We start from the raw sequence: 13,748 nt of genomic DNA, 5'->3' as shown, positions 1-13,748 counted from the left end.
GACATTCGCTTAAAATAGATGTTAAAGAGCAATCTAAATTTGCTGGCGGAGTTTGTTTATTATTTTAAAGTAACATCAATCCTTATCTCGAGTGGAATAAATCGATGCTAAAGATAACTTGAATGTAAAACTTTTTTCTCTGGAAATGTTATGGCAATTTTTCTTCATCTTTGACTTTTCTATTCGTTCAGAAAAATGTAGAATATTTTCCATATTCAAAATATTCTTTTATCCCAGCTTCTTACAAATTGCTCTGTATAAACATTCAGAATTGAAATTAATGTATGTAAGTAACACGTGGAATAAGAAAGATGGGAGAAAATGTGTAAAGTACGAAGACAAAGTTATTAATTAATAGCTAACATTCTTTTCTACGTCGCAAAAATCGTAGACCCGACACGCCCAAAAATATGTCAGCCATTATCAATATTTGCGAATGTCTAAATTAGAAGTTAATGCGTTTCCGGATTACTCCAAGACACTTTGATGAATGCTAATTTGAATTTTAGTTAAGTAATTAATAAACTACGATCGACTAAATTCGGGATTTTAACCAAAAACGTGATTTAAAGGACTGAAAAATATTTATTTTCGTGTCATTATGAAGAAACGATTACGAACCAACTACGGTTTTACCAGTGCCTATCGGTTTATCGTGCTCCTGTATTCGAAAATTAGGTTTATAAATGTATTACCGACGTCGTCACTAATTTGCTATTGCGTAACGCAAAATCGTTTCACGCCAAGAATATTGATTCGCACCATTTTAAACTGCTAATGACTGTTGTTTCTTCACGTTTCTCTTATTTGGACCGAGTTCGCATCCAGTAAGTTCGTTTTTCACCAATCGAAGGTATATTTTGCGCTGCATAATGTTAACGATGCGCGATTGGTAGAAAAGTAGAAAAGTAGAGAATATAAATCTGAAATAATTTCTTTAGGATAAAGTAGAACAGTTTGAAGCCGAGATCAAAACGACCGCAGAATGAGATAATAACGTCTAATGGTTAGAACACAAGGTATAATACACAGAGATCAAACTTCCTACACTTGCAGCGGTAACAATACTTGTAGCGGTCGAAAGCCAACACGTGATCTATAAAGATCACGTGTTAGCTTTCGGCCAGTAGAATTGACTCGTATATGAACTAGGTTCGCGGCGCTTCGATCGGAGTACGTCACAAGTACTGTAAATGGAATCGTCATAACATCACAGACTTTTAGTATTTTGCTAAAACTAAGTTTTTGAAGTTTACAATAAAATCATTAAATTTAAATTTTTAAAGCAAAATTAGACGTTGCGATTTCCGATCAAATCCGAAAACTTGGTCTTCGTGTATTCTACTCTGTGGATTAGAAGACATTCAGTCTTCCAATCGTTTTCCATTAGCCTGTAAATAGTCTATATAAATAGCGTGTAAAGTGTGATACATATACGTAGACAGGACGTTTAAGTACTGTACTTCGGTGAGTTAAATGACGTAACGACGAATTCGACTAACCTGTAACGGATACAAAATGTCTTATTTTAAATTATATTGTATACTAGGTTAGAACTGTTATAACAGTATTAAAAATAACTAATCAGAAAGACCATTCTTATTTCGTTGTTGCCAGTCGCAAACTAACTCATACCTTGAATCAATTACGATCCGGTATAAATAAATAGAGATAAGAACGGAGCAGCTGTCAGTTAGTTCCTTATAGTATATATTTTATTTGGCACTTCTTTCATGCGAGATTTATTTTAGTATTGTTTATTTTTGACGTTGCCGTTATAGGAATATAATATTTACTTTTATAGGAATTTGTTTAACATTGGCGTTTTTTATTAGCCCGGCCAAACTATTAAATTTAATAATCTCCATTTTTGAATTAAAAACACTGTCAAGTTTTCGATGTAATTTTATTCAGCTTAAATATTCGAAGATTTGATTTGACCTGGAATAAGTTGGGACTGTGTTTAATTACTAACAAACAATCGTCGATAAAGAGAAGTAAAATTCTTTTCCCGCATGGTCGTGACAGAATTTAATCTACGTGAAAGAAAAACAGATTGCGGCAGTTTTCTGCAACATTTCTCGATATGATCATAAGAACGAAGATGAAAGACGATAAAATATTTGAAAAATTATACAAAATGATTAATTTTTTTCTTTATAACTTTTCCTTTTGAATGTTTATATGCCGATCCATCTTAATTGGGTTATCAACAGTAGGCTCTGTCGATCGATGTGGTGGCTCGGTGCGATTCGAACAAATTGGAATTTTGATTTACTAGTAAACGAGCAATTAAAAAAAAAAAAAAATTAGTGATGGACGAGGAAGAAGAGAAGTGAACAGATTGTAAAGATATAAAGGAGAGCCAAATAAACGCTTTATTACGGTAATTTAGATTTAATTTTCGACGTTTTTAAACTTGTTTCTATCGTTTTTTATTCTTTCGGGATGCCAATGACTTGGCAAAATAACATATTTATCCGATCCTTAACGTAATAGTAATATTGACTCGGCATCTATTTCCTTGGACCCGTGTTTTTCTTGTCGGATGCGTTTTCAATCGACGATTGGATTGAAACGATTTCTCCACTAGCCCTGTGTTAAAGAGGGAGGAGAATGCTCGTAACCATCCCTTCTCTATAATCAATGGGGGCGAACGGGTAAAGGCGAAACCAAAACACCAGCCTCTTCCTCTTTAACGTCTTGGATAGACATTTGTTTCGCACTTAAAACTCGGAGATGTTATTTAAATCTCGGCTAACGAAAAAAATTAGAAAAATATAAAATGTCGTTTTAATTTTATTCGGAATTTTTAAATTGTTAGCGTAAGTTTTTACGTTTTAATATTGTCGAAACTTCGCAAATATTTCGTAACACTCGAGGCCCCGTCTTTATTTTTTCTCCGTTTCCTTTGTTTAACGCTATGGCATATACAAACATTACATGGAGATACGCCGTTTTTTTGTGCCGGTTTGCAACAATTTATAACAAAAGCGGTCTTCTTCCTCGAAGAGAATTTATCTCAATGCTTCACAAAAGCAGGGGGAAAAATTAAAAATTAAACGGCATTAAATAAAATTACAATTTTTGTGTGTGTATCGAGATAAATGCTTCTGTCGTACTTCTGTTCCTTACTCTCCGGTGTTGTAACGCCACGAAACCAAACGTTTCTGACAGAATAAAACTAAAATTTGCTGGAAAATTTAAAGTAGAGTAAGTGTATTTGATGAAAGTGTTTATTCATCACAAATATGCCAAATATTTCCTAAATAATTGAAATGTTCTAAATTATTTTTACGCAATTAAAGTAGTTATAATCACAATTGTGTATTAATTTTTAAATTAAACTTGTTAACAATTAAATCACATTTTTATTGTTAACTTACCGTGATATCTTCTGTTTTGATAGTGCAAAAAATATATAAATTTATAACAAGTAATTTTTTTACTACTTTTCTTTATTCTTTATGACTTAACTCAATAAACACGAAACTTCACTTCGAGAAAAGTCTTTCTACCCTTTGGATAAACAGATTTATCGCTCGATCAAACGATGTATCAGTCAACGTTTGGAGTTAGAAATTTTTAATGACATATAAACAATTAATTAATTAAACGTTTAATCTTTTAGGCGTGGATTGTGGTAGAAACAAACAAAAAATAAATAGAAAAGGTGGAAGAGTCGAGCGGAGAAAACACACCGGTTGCAGATATAAATTAATAACAAGCTTTAAGTGCTTAAGCATTATCTGGCAATGGCATCTACCTCACGTATCCATTAATGGAATAACTTGAATAACTCAAACAAACAAGATTAATTATAAAAGTCCAGAAAGTCGACGTTTCACAAATTCATAATACATAGCGGCTTACTTACAATTAACTTCTGCATTTATATTTACTATATTTGAACTAAGCGTGGGACAACCTTCTAAAACAATTGTAAATATTTAATTACGGTAAATTCTATTTTGTTTTTTTTTTTCTCCTGCTTTGTTTTATCGAACAATAATTTCGCTTAGAAGTATTAAAACTATTTTTAAAAAAGCCTTGAAGTTCGTGTCGGCCTATTAAAACGAACAATAAAGAACGTGATTAAAATGGAATAAATCAACAAAAATAAAGATCAGAGATTATAAAGAGAGTTCGCAATAGCCGCCAAGTTTTTGACCATGCGTTATGCAAATTAGCTTGTATAAGCGGCATCGAGTGTTACGACAATTGTTCGAGCTTGATTTAAAGAAGAATTAATGTTGGAACTATTTTATAAAATTAAATTGAGTCGTTTCCATTCTATATTTTATATTATTTTTAAAACTTAATTCAATTTTTTCGTTTCGTTTAGATTTGACGGATAATAACCCCGTGGTATATTTATAGCTATAAAATACATTAGATGTATCCCTTTAAATAATGTTTTATTCCTGGAATTTGTATGATTATTAATTTATAAATCTTGAAGATTCATTGTGTTATCTTTACTTTTTCCAGTTAAAAAGAAATACTTTATACAAAGAATTAATTTAATTATTATCTTTTATATATCTGTTGCTCTAAACAAACATTAAATTTTTTTTCTTTCGTTTTTTATCCATATTTAAAAGAATAATAATTTACTAATTTCTTATCGGCTGTTAAAAAATAAAATAAATTTATATATATTTTACTTACCGGCCAAATTTCGAATAATAAATGACAGTGACAAGTTTTCGAGTATAAAAAAGCGTTTTCCTTTATCTTTATTCTTCTTAAAATTAAAATAAAGAAGAAAATTTTTACGCGAAAGGCGTTTACTATTAAAAACAATCTCGAGAGATAAAATGAGTTTAACAGCTTTTAGAACGAGTCGATTCTAAGATTACTTCGTACTTAAAGGAAAGATAAGAGAGGAAAAATTGAAGAGTTATGTTAATACACCCTCTAAACAACAGCCAAGCTTTTGTGAATGTATTAACATAACTCCCTAATTTTTTCCCTTATATTTACTTAAAATTTCTAAACAAAGTACATTTAACAAATTCTATTTTCCTCGTTTTATATTCTTTACATTTTCCAGTTGTATTTAAATATTAAACAGAAATATAACGAACTTTGTGACTATAAATGTTGCATCAGAATGCCAATATAATCCCGTTGCCGTTGATCTTTTTGTTTTTCCTTTTTTATAAAACTAGAATTTACTTAAATACTTTCCGAATTTTAGATTTCAGTTACCAGTTTTTTTTCTGATAAATAGGCTATTCAAATGTTAACTTTCAGTTCTTCTTCTCTGTTCTCAGCAGTTACGATTTGTATTTTATTCGTATAGGCCTATAAATTAATTAATAATGAAACGATTTTTTAAAGAATTTAAATGATATTTTATCAATTGTTGACGATTAATATCAAATTTTTATCATTACAGACGAAGAAAACGAGAAGTCGATAACTGTCGTTTTAAACGGGGAAGAATCAGAATTAGCCTTTATAGAACATTCGGTTATAGGAGAACCGGTGAGTGAATAGAATAAATATTTAATTTAATCAAAGAATAAAATGCTGTTTTTGAATGGCATACTCTGAAAATAAGGTTTTTATAGTTTTATTTATTTCTTATTTATAATTCTTTTTCTCAATATTTATAACATATTTTATTCATATCTATGTTTAAAGCCCAATACTTTCTTAAAGTGTAATTTAATCGAATAGTTTTTAAATAATTGTTTGCTGTTTTTTATAAATTTCGACAAAGAATCATTCTTATCGCTTAATTGAATAAGATAAAACGTCGCATTAACTTACTAAATGTGTGGTTTTATAATATAAATAAGAGAATTTTAATGAAATGTTTTATATGCAAACATTGAACGATGCCTTTTCTTTCTCCTCAGCCTCAAAACTTCGTAGAAATGTATAATCCAGATGCTTACGTGTTAATATATTCGGTGGTCAGCAAGAGAAGTTTCCAAAAATCGAAGGAAATCCTGGGATTACTGGAAAAGTGGGACAATGTGGACAACAAAGCGGTCATCCTGGTGGGAAACAAAACCGATCTGGTCAGGTTGAGAGTTATTTCTACCGACGGTGAGTAGGATGAGAAAATAAATATTTGTTCACTCCTCTAATCCTCGGCTTTTGGAGGAGACGAGGAAAAATATGAAAAACGACTAGAGGAATAATTGAAAAGTCGAAAAATATTAAAAGCAATCCGAATAAATTTTCAATACTTAAATAATAAAGACGGGCAAAAATTTTCCAAATGTCAAATGTGAATCTTTAAATAAAAACGAAAATTTTCCCATTTTCAGATAAACAATCTTCTAAATTTTATACGCAAGGAAACTAATTCTAAATTATTGTAGTTTATTTTATTCCTGCGGAAAATACAATAAATAAATAAAATAACATAAAATCTACATATTTTAAAAATTCAAATTTATAAATTAAAAAGTGGAATTTCAAAACATCTCATCTTTAGAAATCTGCTTCTTGCGAAGAATTTTGAATAGAAAGGCTTCGAATCTTATTCGCCTAAGGAAGAATATTTAAATCTTTCTTAGGTAAATAACATTGCTAGTGTTATTCACCCGATATCTTCCAATAATCCAAACTTTTATAGAAATAAACCGGAAAATTTTAAAACGAAATTTTAATTTTAACAGGGGAGATGTTCGGTATAAAGATTTCTTTGGAAATTTTTTAAATTAATTGATTACGATATTTTTATTGGGAAAATATCAAACGTTTTAATAAAAGTAAATAGTTGATGATTTTAGATATTGCGGTAACTTTAAACAAATTTTTCTTCATAAAAAATTTTATTCCACACGCACTTTTGGAACGAATTCCGGATTTCTACCATTGTTGCCGGATTACTAAGAAAAAGTACAATGATTAACAATGACAGGACGATTGAATAGTTAATAATAAGGAGAATCTCTTCGTGAAATTCAAAATGGTTGACACAGAACATCCACAGTGCACTTCGCATCCAATTTTCATTTGGAAGAACCTTCAAAAATGTCTATAAAAACAGTTGTAACGTGTTTACCGAAAGAATCTTAATTCGAATTCGTTCATGTATTAAGGGGCTTAACGTATAAAAATCTTTCACGTCATACTCGTATCCACCAAATGTGTTTTCAAGCGATAACAAATCGAAATATTTATAATTTTCAATTAAACTTTTGTTTCGACGCCCATATTTATAAAACATGTTCCAATATTTTGCCATTTTGTGTAAGGCTGTTCTAATATGCGTTTCTATTTCCATCTTCCTATATAAAGTAGATACAGTAAACCTGCGTAAACTGGAATACTTTTTCCGTTTTGTACAGGTTTTACTGTATTTGTAATATAACGTAGACTTAGGTCTTACAATACGTTATTGTAATCGTACTTTAAAGTAAGGCGAATATTCGAAGAAAGTAATGTTTGTTGTGCACGAGGAAAGGATGTTTGAAACTGTTTTGGAGTGTTGTCTCTAATCAAAGTTAATCGAAAACACTAAAACAGTTATAAATGCAACATATATTTGTTGAAGAAAAACAAAAAAAGAACCCCATAAAATGTAAACAGAATAAAATCGAGTTACATTTGTCACGCTCCAAATATTTTGTCCCGGTTAAACTTAATTTAATAAATTTTTATAAAATAGTTTTTATTTATTATCTTAAATGAAAATATCGAAAATAATTTGATTTTCCTTTTTTTCCATTTTTTTTTGCAGACGGAAGAGCTCTGGCGACGTCGGCGGGGACCAAATTTATTGAGACGTCATCGGGCATCAATCATCACGTGGACGAATTACTGGCGGGAATTTTGAGTCAAATTCGATTGAAAACGGAACACATAGAGAAGATGAAGAAGAAGAGAGAATCGGTCAGCGCGGGAAAGGCCAGGGGTCGATGCACGGGATTCGCGGGATGCAAAGCTAAAGGAATCATCAAGAGAATCTTAAAAAAGGCCTGCACCAGGTCAAAATCTTGCGACAACCTCCACGTTTTGTAGAAATCCTCGCGGCAACTGGGAACCGACGCCAGAGTTACCAAACTTATATCTGTGGTGTGCCTTTTGCATTTCGGCAAAACAAAATAGCGAAGTCGAAAATACATAAATATTACTCTACTCCTTTATATAAATATATAATTATTACTACGACTTTACCGTGGAAAACCATCTCTTCGTTGTTGTGGCAACGTGCAACAGCGTGACGCGTGACGAGTTTCCATGCAGTCTACGCGCATCGATCGACGTCGACGACGCGTTACCTAAACACTTTGATCGACATTACATTTAGAGTAGAAAACAATTCGAAAGACCAAATTTTAGAAGAAATTTGAATAGAAAAAACATTCAATTTTCGTAAACCGGGAAAGAGAAGAGAGGAAGATAGACTTTGTTACAGTTTCTAGACATTTTTAGTTAAATTTTCATAACTAAAACAAAATAATAAGGAAGGAAACAACGAAAACAATTATCGCCTAGACGTATGTTAGAGAGAATTTTTACGAAAAATGAAAAAGAAAAAAACAATTTTGTAACATTTGGAAAAAAATTTATAACTTTGATATAGCACTGCGACCCGCACTTTAGATATTTCGGCTTTAGGAAAACAAAGAATATAGAAAATTTGTAAATGTTTAGCGCAGTTTTGAATAGAAACACGATCGCTTCTCCTAACAATCGTTTACCCAATTTCTGTTTGGTAGAGATTAAGTGGACGGAAGTAGCGACTTAATCGCGTGTCTCCATTAGATAAAACACTAATCCGATTGGGTCCGGTTCCATTTACCTTACTTTATCTTCTTTAATTATTAATGCCGCGAGTACAAATGCAACCGTTTTTTATTTCTGTACTTTTAACTAATTAGAAATATCCCCGGTCGCGAGGCGCAGCAACCGGAACACCCGCACTTCGGTTTCTATAAATAGAAACCGCGTGCGTTAAAATAACACTTCACCCAATCCGACGAAAGACAAAAAGCGGAAGTGTAACAACGACATATTTACACATTTATAGATTTGTAATATATGCATCCTCCGACGTTATTAATTCTTTTTTTATTAACTAAAAATTTATCATTTGCGTTCATTTTTCCCTCTTTTTTCCTCTCTCTCTTCTTTTTCGAACGATCTTCCTCTTTCAGAAGCAACAGAAGGATGGTCGGTTCAACGACCGTTGCCTAGCAACCGCCCAGGACTCCTCTCTGACGTCGCATCGACCACGAAGGAAGTTGCTAATGTCCCATTTGTACATAGCGCATTGTATTATATTACGATACTCGATCGTCACGTGTCTTTTTTCTTCTTCTACTTTGTTTTTTGTTCATTTGTACGGGAACGTCCGTATGTTAATCGGTTTAGTATGCTACACGTTTTTCCGTAGGGGGGACGGCCAGAGATTACGTTAAATATTAATTAAAATGACTATTGAATGTTGTACTCGTACCGCTAAAAAGAAAAAGTCATTTTTTTCGAATTTTTCCTCGTTATATCGATCGTATGTTGTATTATGTTTATCAAAAATATTATGATAATAAACCATGTTTTTTTATAGAATATTTTTTACTTCTCGTTAATTCTGCCTCCGCATCGAGTTACTTTGGCCACATAAAGTATTCTTTTTTTGTAATTTTAGGACGTCTTCGGCCAGAAATTGGAACGTTAATTAAGTATTTAATAATATCCCGATGGCGATTTTAAATCGGTGGAAAATCTACTTAAATGATAAGCAGATGAAAATCTCTGAAGAATTAATGGATAAAAATGCTTTAAGTACTAATAACAAATTCGTGTCATGTTCGAAATCAAATTATAAAATTACTTTTAAAATAAACACTAAAATTAATTTTTGAAGACTTCAGTATTTCTTAATTACCAATAATTTTCTAAACTTTTATCATTTATCTAAATGCTGGAATGAAAATTCTCTGAATTCAAATAATAAATGTCGATATCTTTCTATCGGGGCGTCGATAAAACTACTTTATCGGGCAAATAAATGGGTCAACCACTCGCCCAATCCGAGAAAAAGTCGAGTTAAATAAAAAATTAAATCTCTCTTCGCTGAAAATGTGAGATATTTTATTATTTTCTAAACAATCTTCTTTTCTCTGTTCCAATTTTTAACACTGCTATTCTCTACCAGTCTGCAAATTCTTATATTTCTGCATAGACGCTTTCCTTCCCGTCCTTCGTCCAACTAACGACGTTTCTCAGCGTTTTTGCAAATATTATGGTAGAAAAATGTTTATTTAAGAAACGTTTCAGCTTTTTATTATGATTTCCTATCGACGTGACTTATTTTCGTTAATTTCTTTTGCAGCTCGAGTCTTTCTTATATGCTAAGTTGATCGGATTAGCCTACTGTTCGAAACGTGTTCGAGTCTTTAACGTAGTACACCTGCCACTATCTAGCGAAGAAAACATTTATATTAGAAAGATATTAAAACGTGAATACACGAAAATAAAACAATTAACTCCATTGCTTCCTAATGGAGGCACCGAAAAATTAAATTTTTCGACAAGATAATGTTTACTTAAAACTTTTTTAAGAATTTCATTCTTTAATAATTAAGATTTATTCAAAAGTATGGAATGGATTCTTCGTAATTCGTAGAGGATAATAAATAAGCTAAGTTTACAAGCAGACGTTCACGCACGCCATAAGATCCACGTTGCTCCGTAATTTACATAACGCTGGAAACTTTGACCAGGCAAGAGCATGACACCAACGTGTGCACGCATTTACTTTCAAATTTACTTAGAAACTGTTCGAAACAAAATTTGTTTCTCATTTATTAAAAATATGTTACTACCGGGCAGAAACTTTAAAATGCTAAATAACATTAGGAAGTCGAAAGGCGAAGATTTCGTCGACCAGATCCGGGCTAATTATCTGTCTAGAAAAGTATCGCCGCTTCGGAATTTCATTAAAGTCGAGAAAGTCGAGCGATTGTTTACGAAGATAATCTCATTTTAATCATTAGTCAAATAAGAATCAAATCTACTTAACTAGAAAGAATACCTGCAAGAAAATTGATTACAGTTAAAATATATTCTTCTAACTCGATTATTTTCCAGACACCAGGTCGGTTCTGTATTTAGGCAGAAATTAAAATAAAAAATTTCGGTATTTTTAGGGTAAATTACGTAAATTAATTTATTGGGCGTGAGTACAAAAGATTACATTAATATTTGATGAAATCTCTTGGTAACAAATCTTGATATTAAAGCTGGAAATTGGGACATAGATCCACTTTTTTTCTCTTCACCCAATAGTAAATCGTCAAAGCATTTATCACAAGATTCGAATGCAGAAAATTCAACATTCTCTTGCGACGTAACTAGTGCAGAATCGAATCTCCAGTTAAATATCGAATATGGGATCCATTATCTCCTGTCGGATGTAATTATAATTAAGCTGGTCGACTCGGTTTGGCAAACATAAACTGTAGAACAGTTAACTAAAAGCGGTGTTTTAGCGCTCCTTTAATTCTCAATTAGTTAAAGCTCTCAATTTAAAGCTCTCGAGAGGGACGTCTACTTTTATTACTCCAGTATCGCTGGAAATCTATTCGAATCACTAAACGGAACAAAGGACTTTAATCTCACATCCCGATAAAATTGCCAAACACTCGTCTCCGTTTTTTTCTTAGAGGAATTCGTGCCGAATTTTGCAACTTATTAAGAATTTTTATGTAAATAGAACACCGATATCGACGGATTTGCAGAGATATCATCGATTTTTCTTCCAGAGAGGAATCTGTCCGACAGCGTCTAGATTCAGTTAATAAACACGATGAAAAGAAGCGAAGAGTTTTAACGTCGTTTCTCCTTTCTCGTTTGTAATATAAAACGCATAAAATTGTGAATTTTTTCGTTCTCCGTAAACGAATATTTCGATTCCTGAATATCGCATTTTTGTTTTTCTCTTCGAAATGCTTACGAATTTCTTCTACATTTTCTTACTGCAACTGATGAATATCCAATATCTGATTCTAATTTTGTTTCGTTTAAAATATTTTTATTTCCGTCCGATTTCTCTTGTCGTTGAACTAAAAATTACTTTAGCTACATTTTTCGTTCATCCATTATTTCGCATCTCTCAAAGTTTACCACAAAAGAAAGAATCAAAGAATCGTTTCTTAAATAAAAGAAAGAAAAATTATAATTTTGCTTATTTTCTGATTTACAAACGAGAGATATTTTATGAAGGACACGTAGCATTATTATATTGTTAACGCTATTGTTCCTAAATACTCAACGAGCAAATTCGCTGTTTTGTTTCTCATAAAAGATCTACTTCCGGTGTGACGTTCTCCCGCCTGATACAAATCACTTTCGCACACCCGCACCATGATACTTAAGGAATATACACGCAGAGATAATGATACAATACCGTGTTTATAAAATATATAGTAAGTATGACTCGATACTGCATAGAAAACTTCAATGTTCAATTTAATCACAAAATAAATTTGTTAATGAACATTTAATTTTGTATCTAGTAATATAAAAATTGATTAAAATTCAGATTCCTAATAGAAGTACGCGAGAAGTTAATCTAATAAAAGTTACCTTTACATAAATTTCTTGATAATTAAGTCCGAAGATGGCCCACATCGCATTGTTTTACATAAATAACTTAAGATTAAATTAGATCGAGAAGTTTCTGTTTGTAACCCATTCAAATTTTATAATATTTGAAGGATGACTTTTCAACAATGCATCAAATGACATTAGACTTTTCGTGTGACGTTCCTTGTTTTAAGTCAGTTTACAGTGCGTATTTAAAATGCATTCCTCTGTCAAAGTTTCTATATTTTTTTTAAAATTCGTACAGAATCGAAATAGTATTTCTATATTCATTTGTTAATATTTTCGGTACAACTTATTTGATATTTCTAATCAATGAAGACTCGACAAAAAGGATGACGTTATATATAAGCCTGTACATAGGAACTAAAATACTGCATTGCGCGAATAGTTTGATATTCACGACAAGTTTAAACGATTTGCATACGAAATCGTTAATAATTTGATACGAAAATAGTGTTTTTTACTTCGATAAGAATCCAGAGAACAGAGTGGACATCAATATAACCAATGCAATTACCAATAGATAGACAGGTAATGGAAAGAACGTGGGAAGATGTTTCCTCCACGAAACAGAAAATGGGAATGATGGCAAAAGGACATATTGGGAATTGGAAACAGTGGGAGTCGTCAGAAATTGTTTCCCCCGCCGCTTTCGTTTGTAATAGGAGCAAAATGGGAATTCGGTTGCAAAGCAGATGGTCTCAAATGCCAATCCGCCATGAAATCGATAATATATTTCGTGAAAGAAAGAATTATTTTAATTTTCCTTCAGAATAACGTTACTTTATTTTTTTAGATTTTTAAAAAAATAAATAAATAATAGAAAAGAAAGTTAGAAAAGGATAATTTGGAATGCCCTTTGATTCAAGATCCACTGGAATTTGAATTGCAACGTTTTGTACTGTTTTATTGATATATTAATTTCCGCAATTACAGGTTTTTCTTCTATCCGCATTAATAAAGATACAAATCGAAATAATATTCGCGTTTTACTTGTTATTTTAAGAAATTTATTAAAATTTGATATTAACAATTAGAAGAAAGGCACAAAAACAAATAAAAATGAAAGTTCGATTTACGGTGCATACGCATATTTTCTGATTACGTTCAAAATCTTTTTCATTAGCTAACAAAATATTTAAGATTAAAAATTCCAGAAGAATGTT

The 13,748-nt window shown here is 31.5% G+C and overlaps 1 protein-coding gene across 1 annotated transcript in view; it reads left to right on the top strand.

Moving 5' to 3' along the window:
• The window catches only part of LOC111620038 (GTP-binding protein REM 1-like), a 33,695-nt gene extending 24,126 nt beyond the window's left edge, over window positions 1-9,569 (top strand). Inside the window, exons 2-4 of the mRNA XM_023361883.1 lie at window positions 5,405-5,493; window positions 5,871-6,063; window positions 7,709-9,569. Coding sequence (XP_023217651.1) covers window positions 5,405-5,493; window positions 5,871-6,063; window positions 7,709-7,989 — 563 coding nt within the window. The 3' untranslated portion in view covers window positions 7,990-9,569. The remainder of the gene's footprint in view (window positions 1-5,404; window positions 5,494-5,870; window positions 6,064-7,708) is intronic.
• The last annotated feature ends 4,179 nt before the right edge of the window (window positions 9,570-13,748 follow it).

This window comes from Centruroides sculpturatus, unplaced genomic scaffold, assembly GCF_000671375.1.
Source record: "Centruroides sculpturatus isolate CEXI.00-Female unplaced genomic scaffold, Cexi_2.0 scaffold12, whole genome shotgun sequence".
Classification (NCBI taxonomy): Eukaryota; Metazoa; Arthropoda; class Arachnida; order Scorpiones; family Buthidae; genus Centruroides; species Centruroides sculpturatus.
The sequence above is the reverse complement of the archived record's forward strand: the minus strand, read 5'-3'. Positions and strand labels throughout refer to the sequence as shown.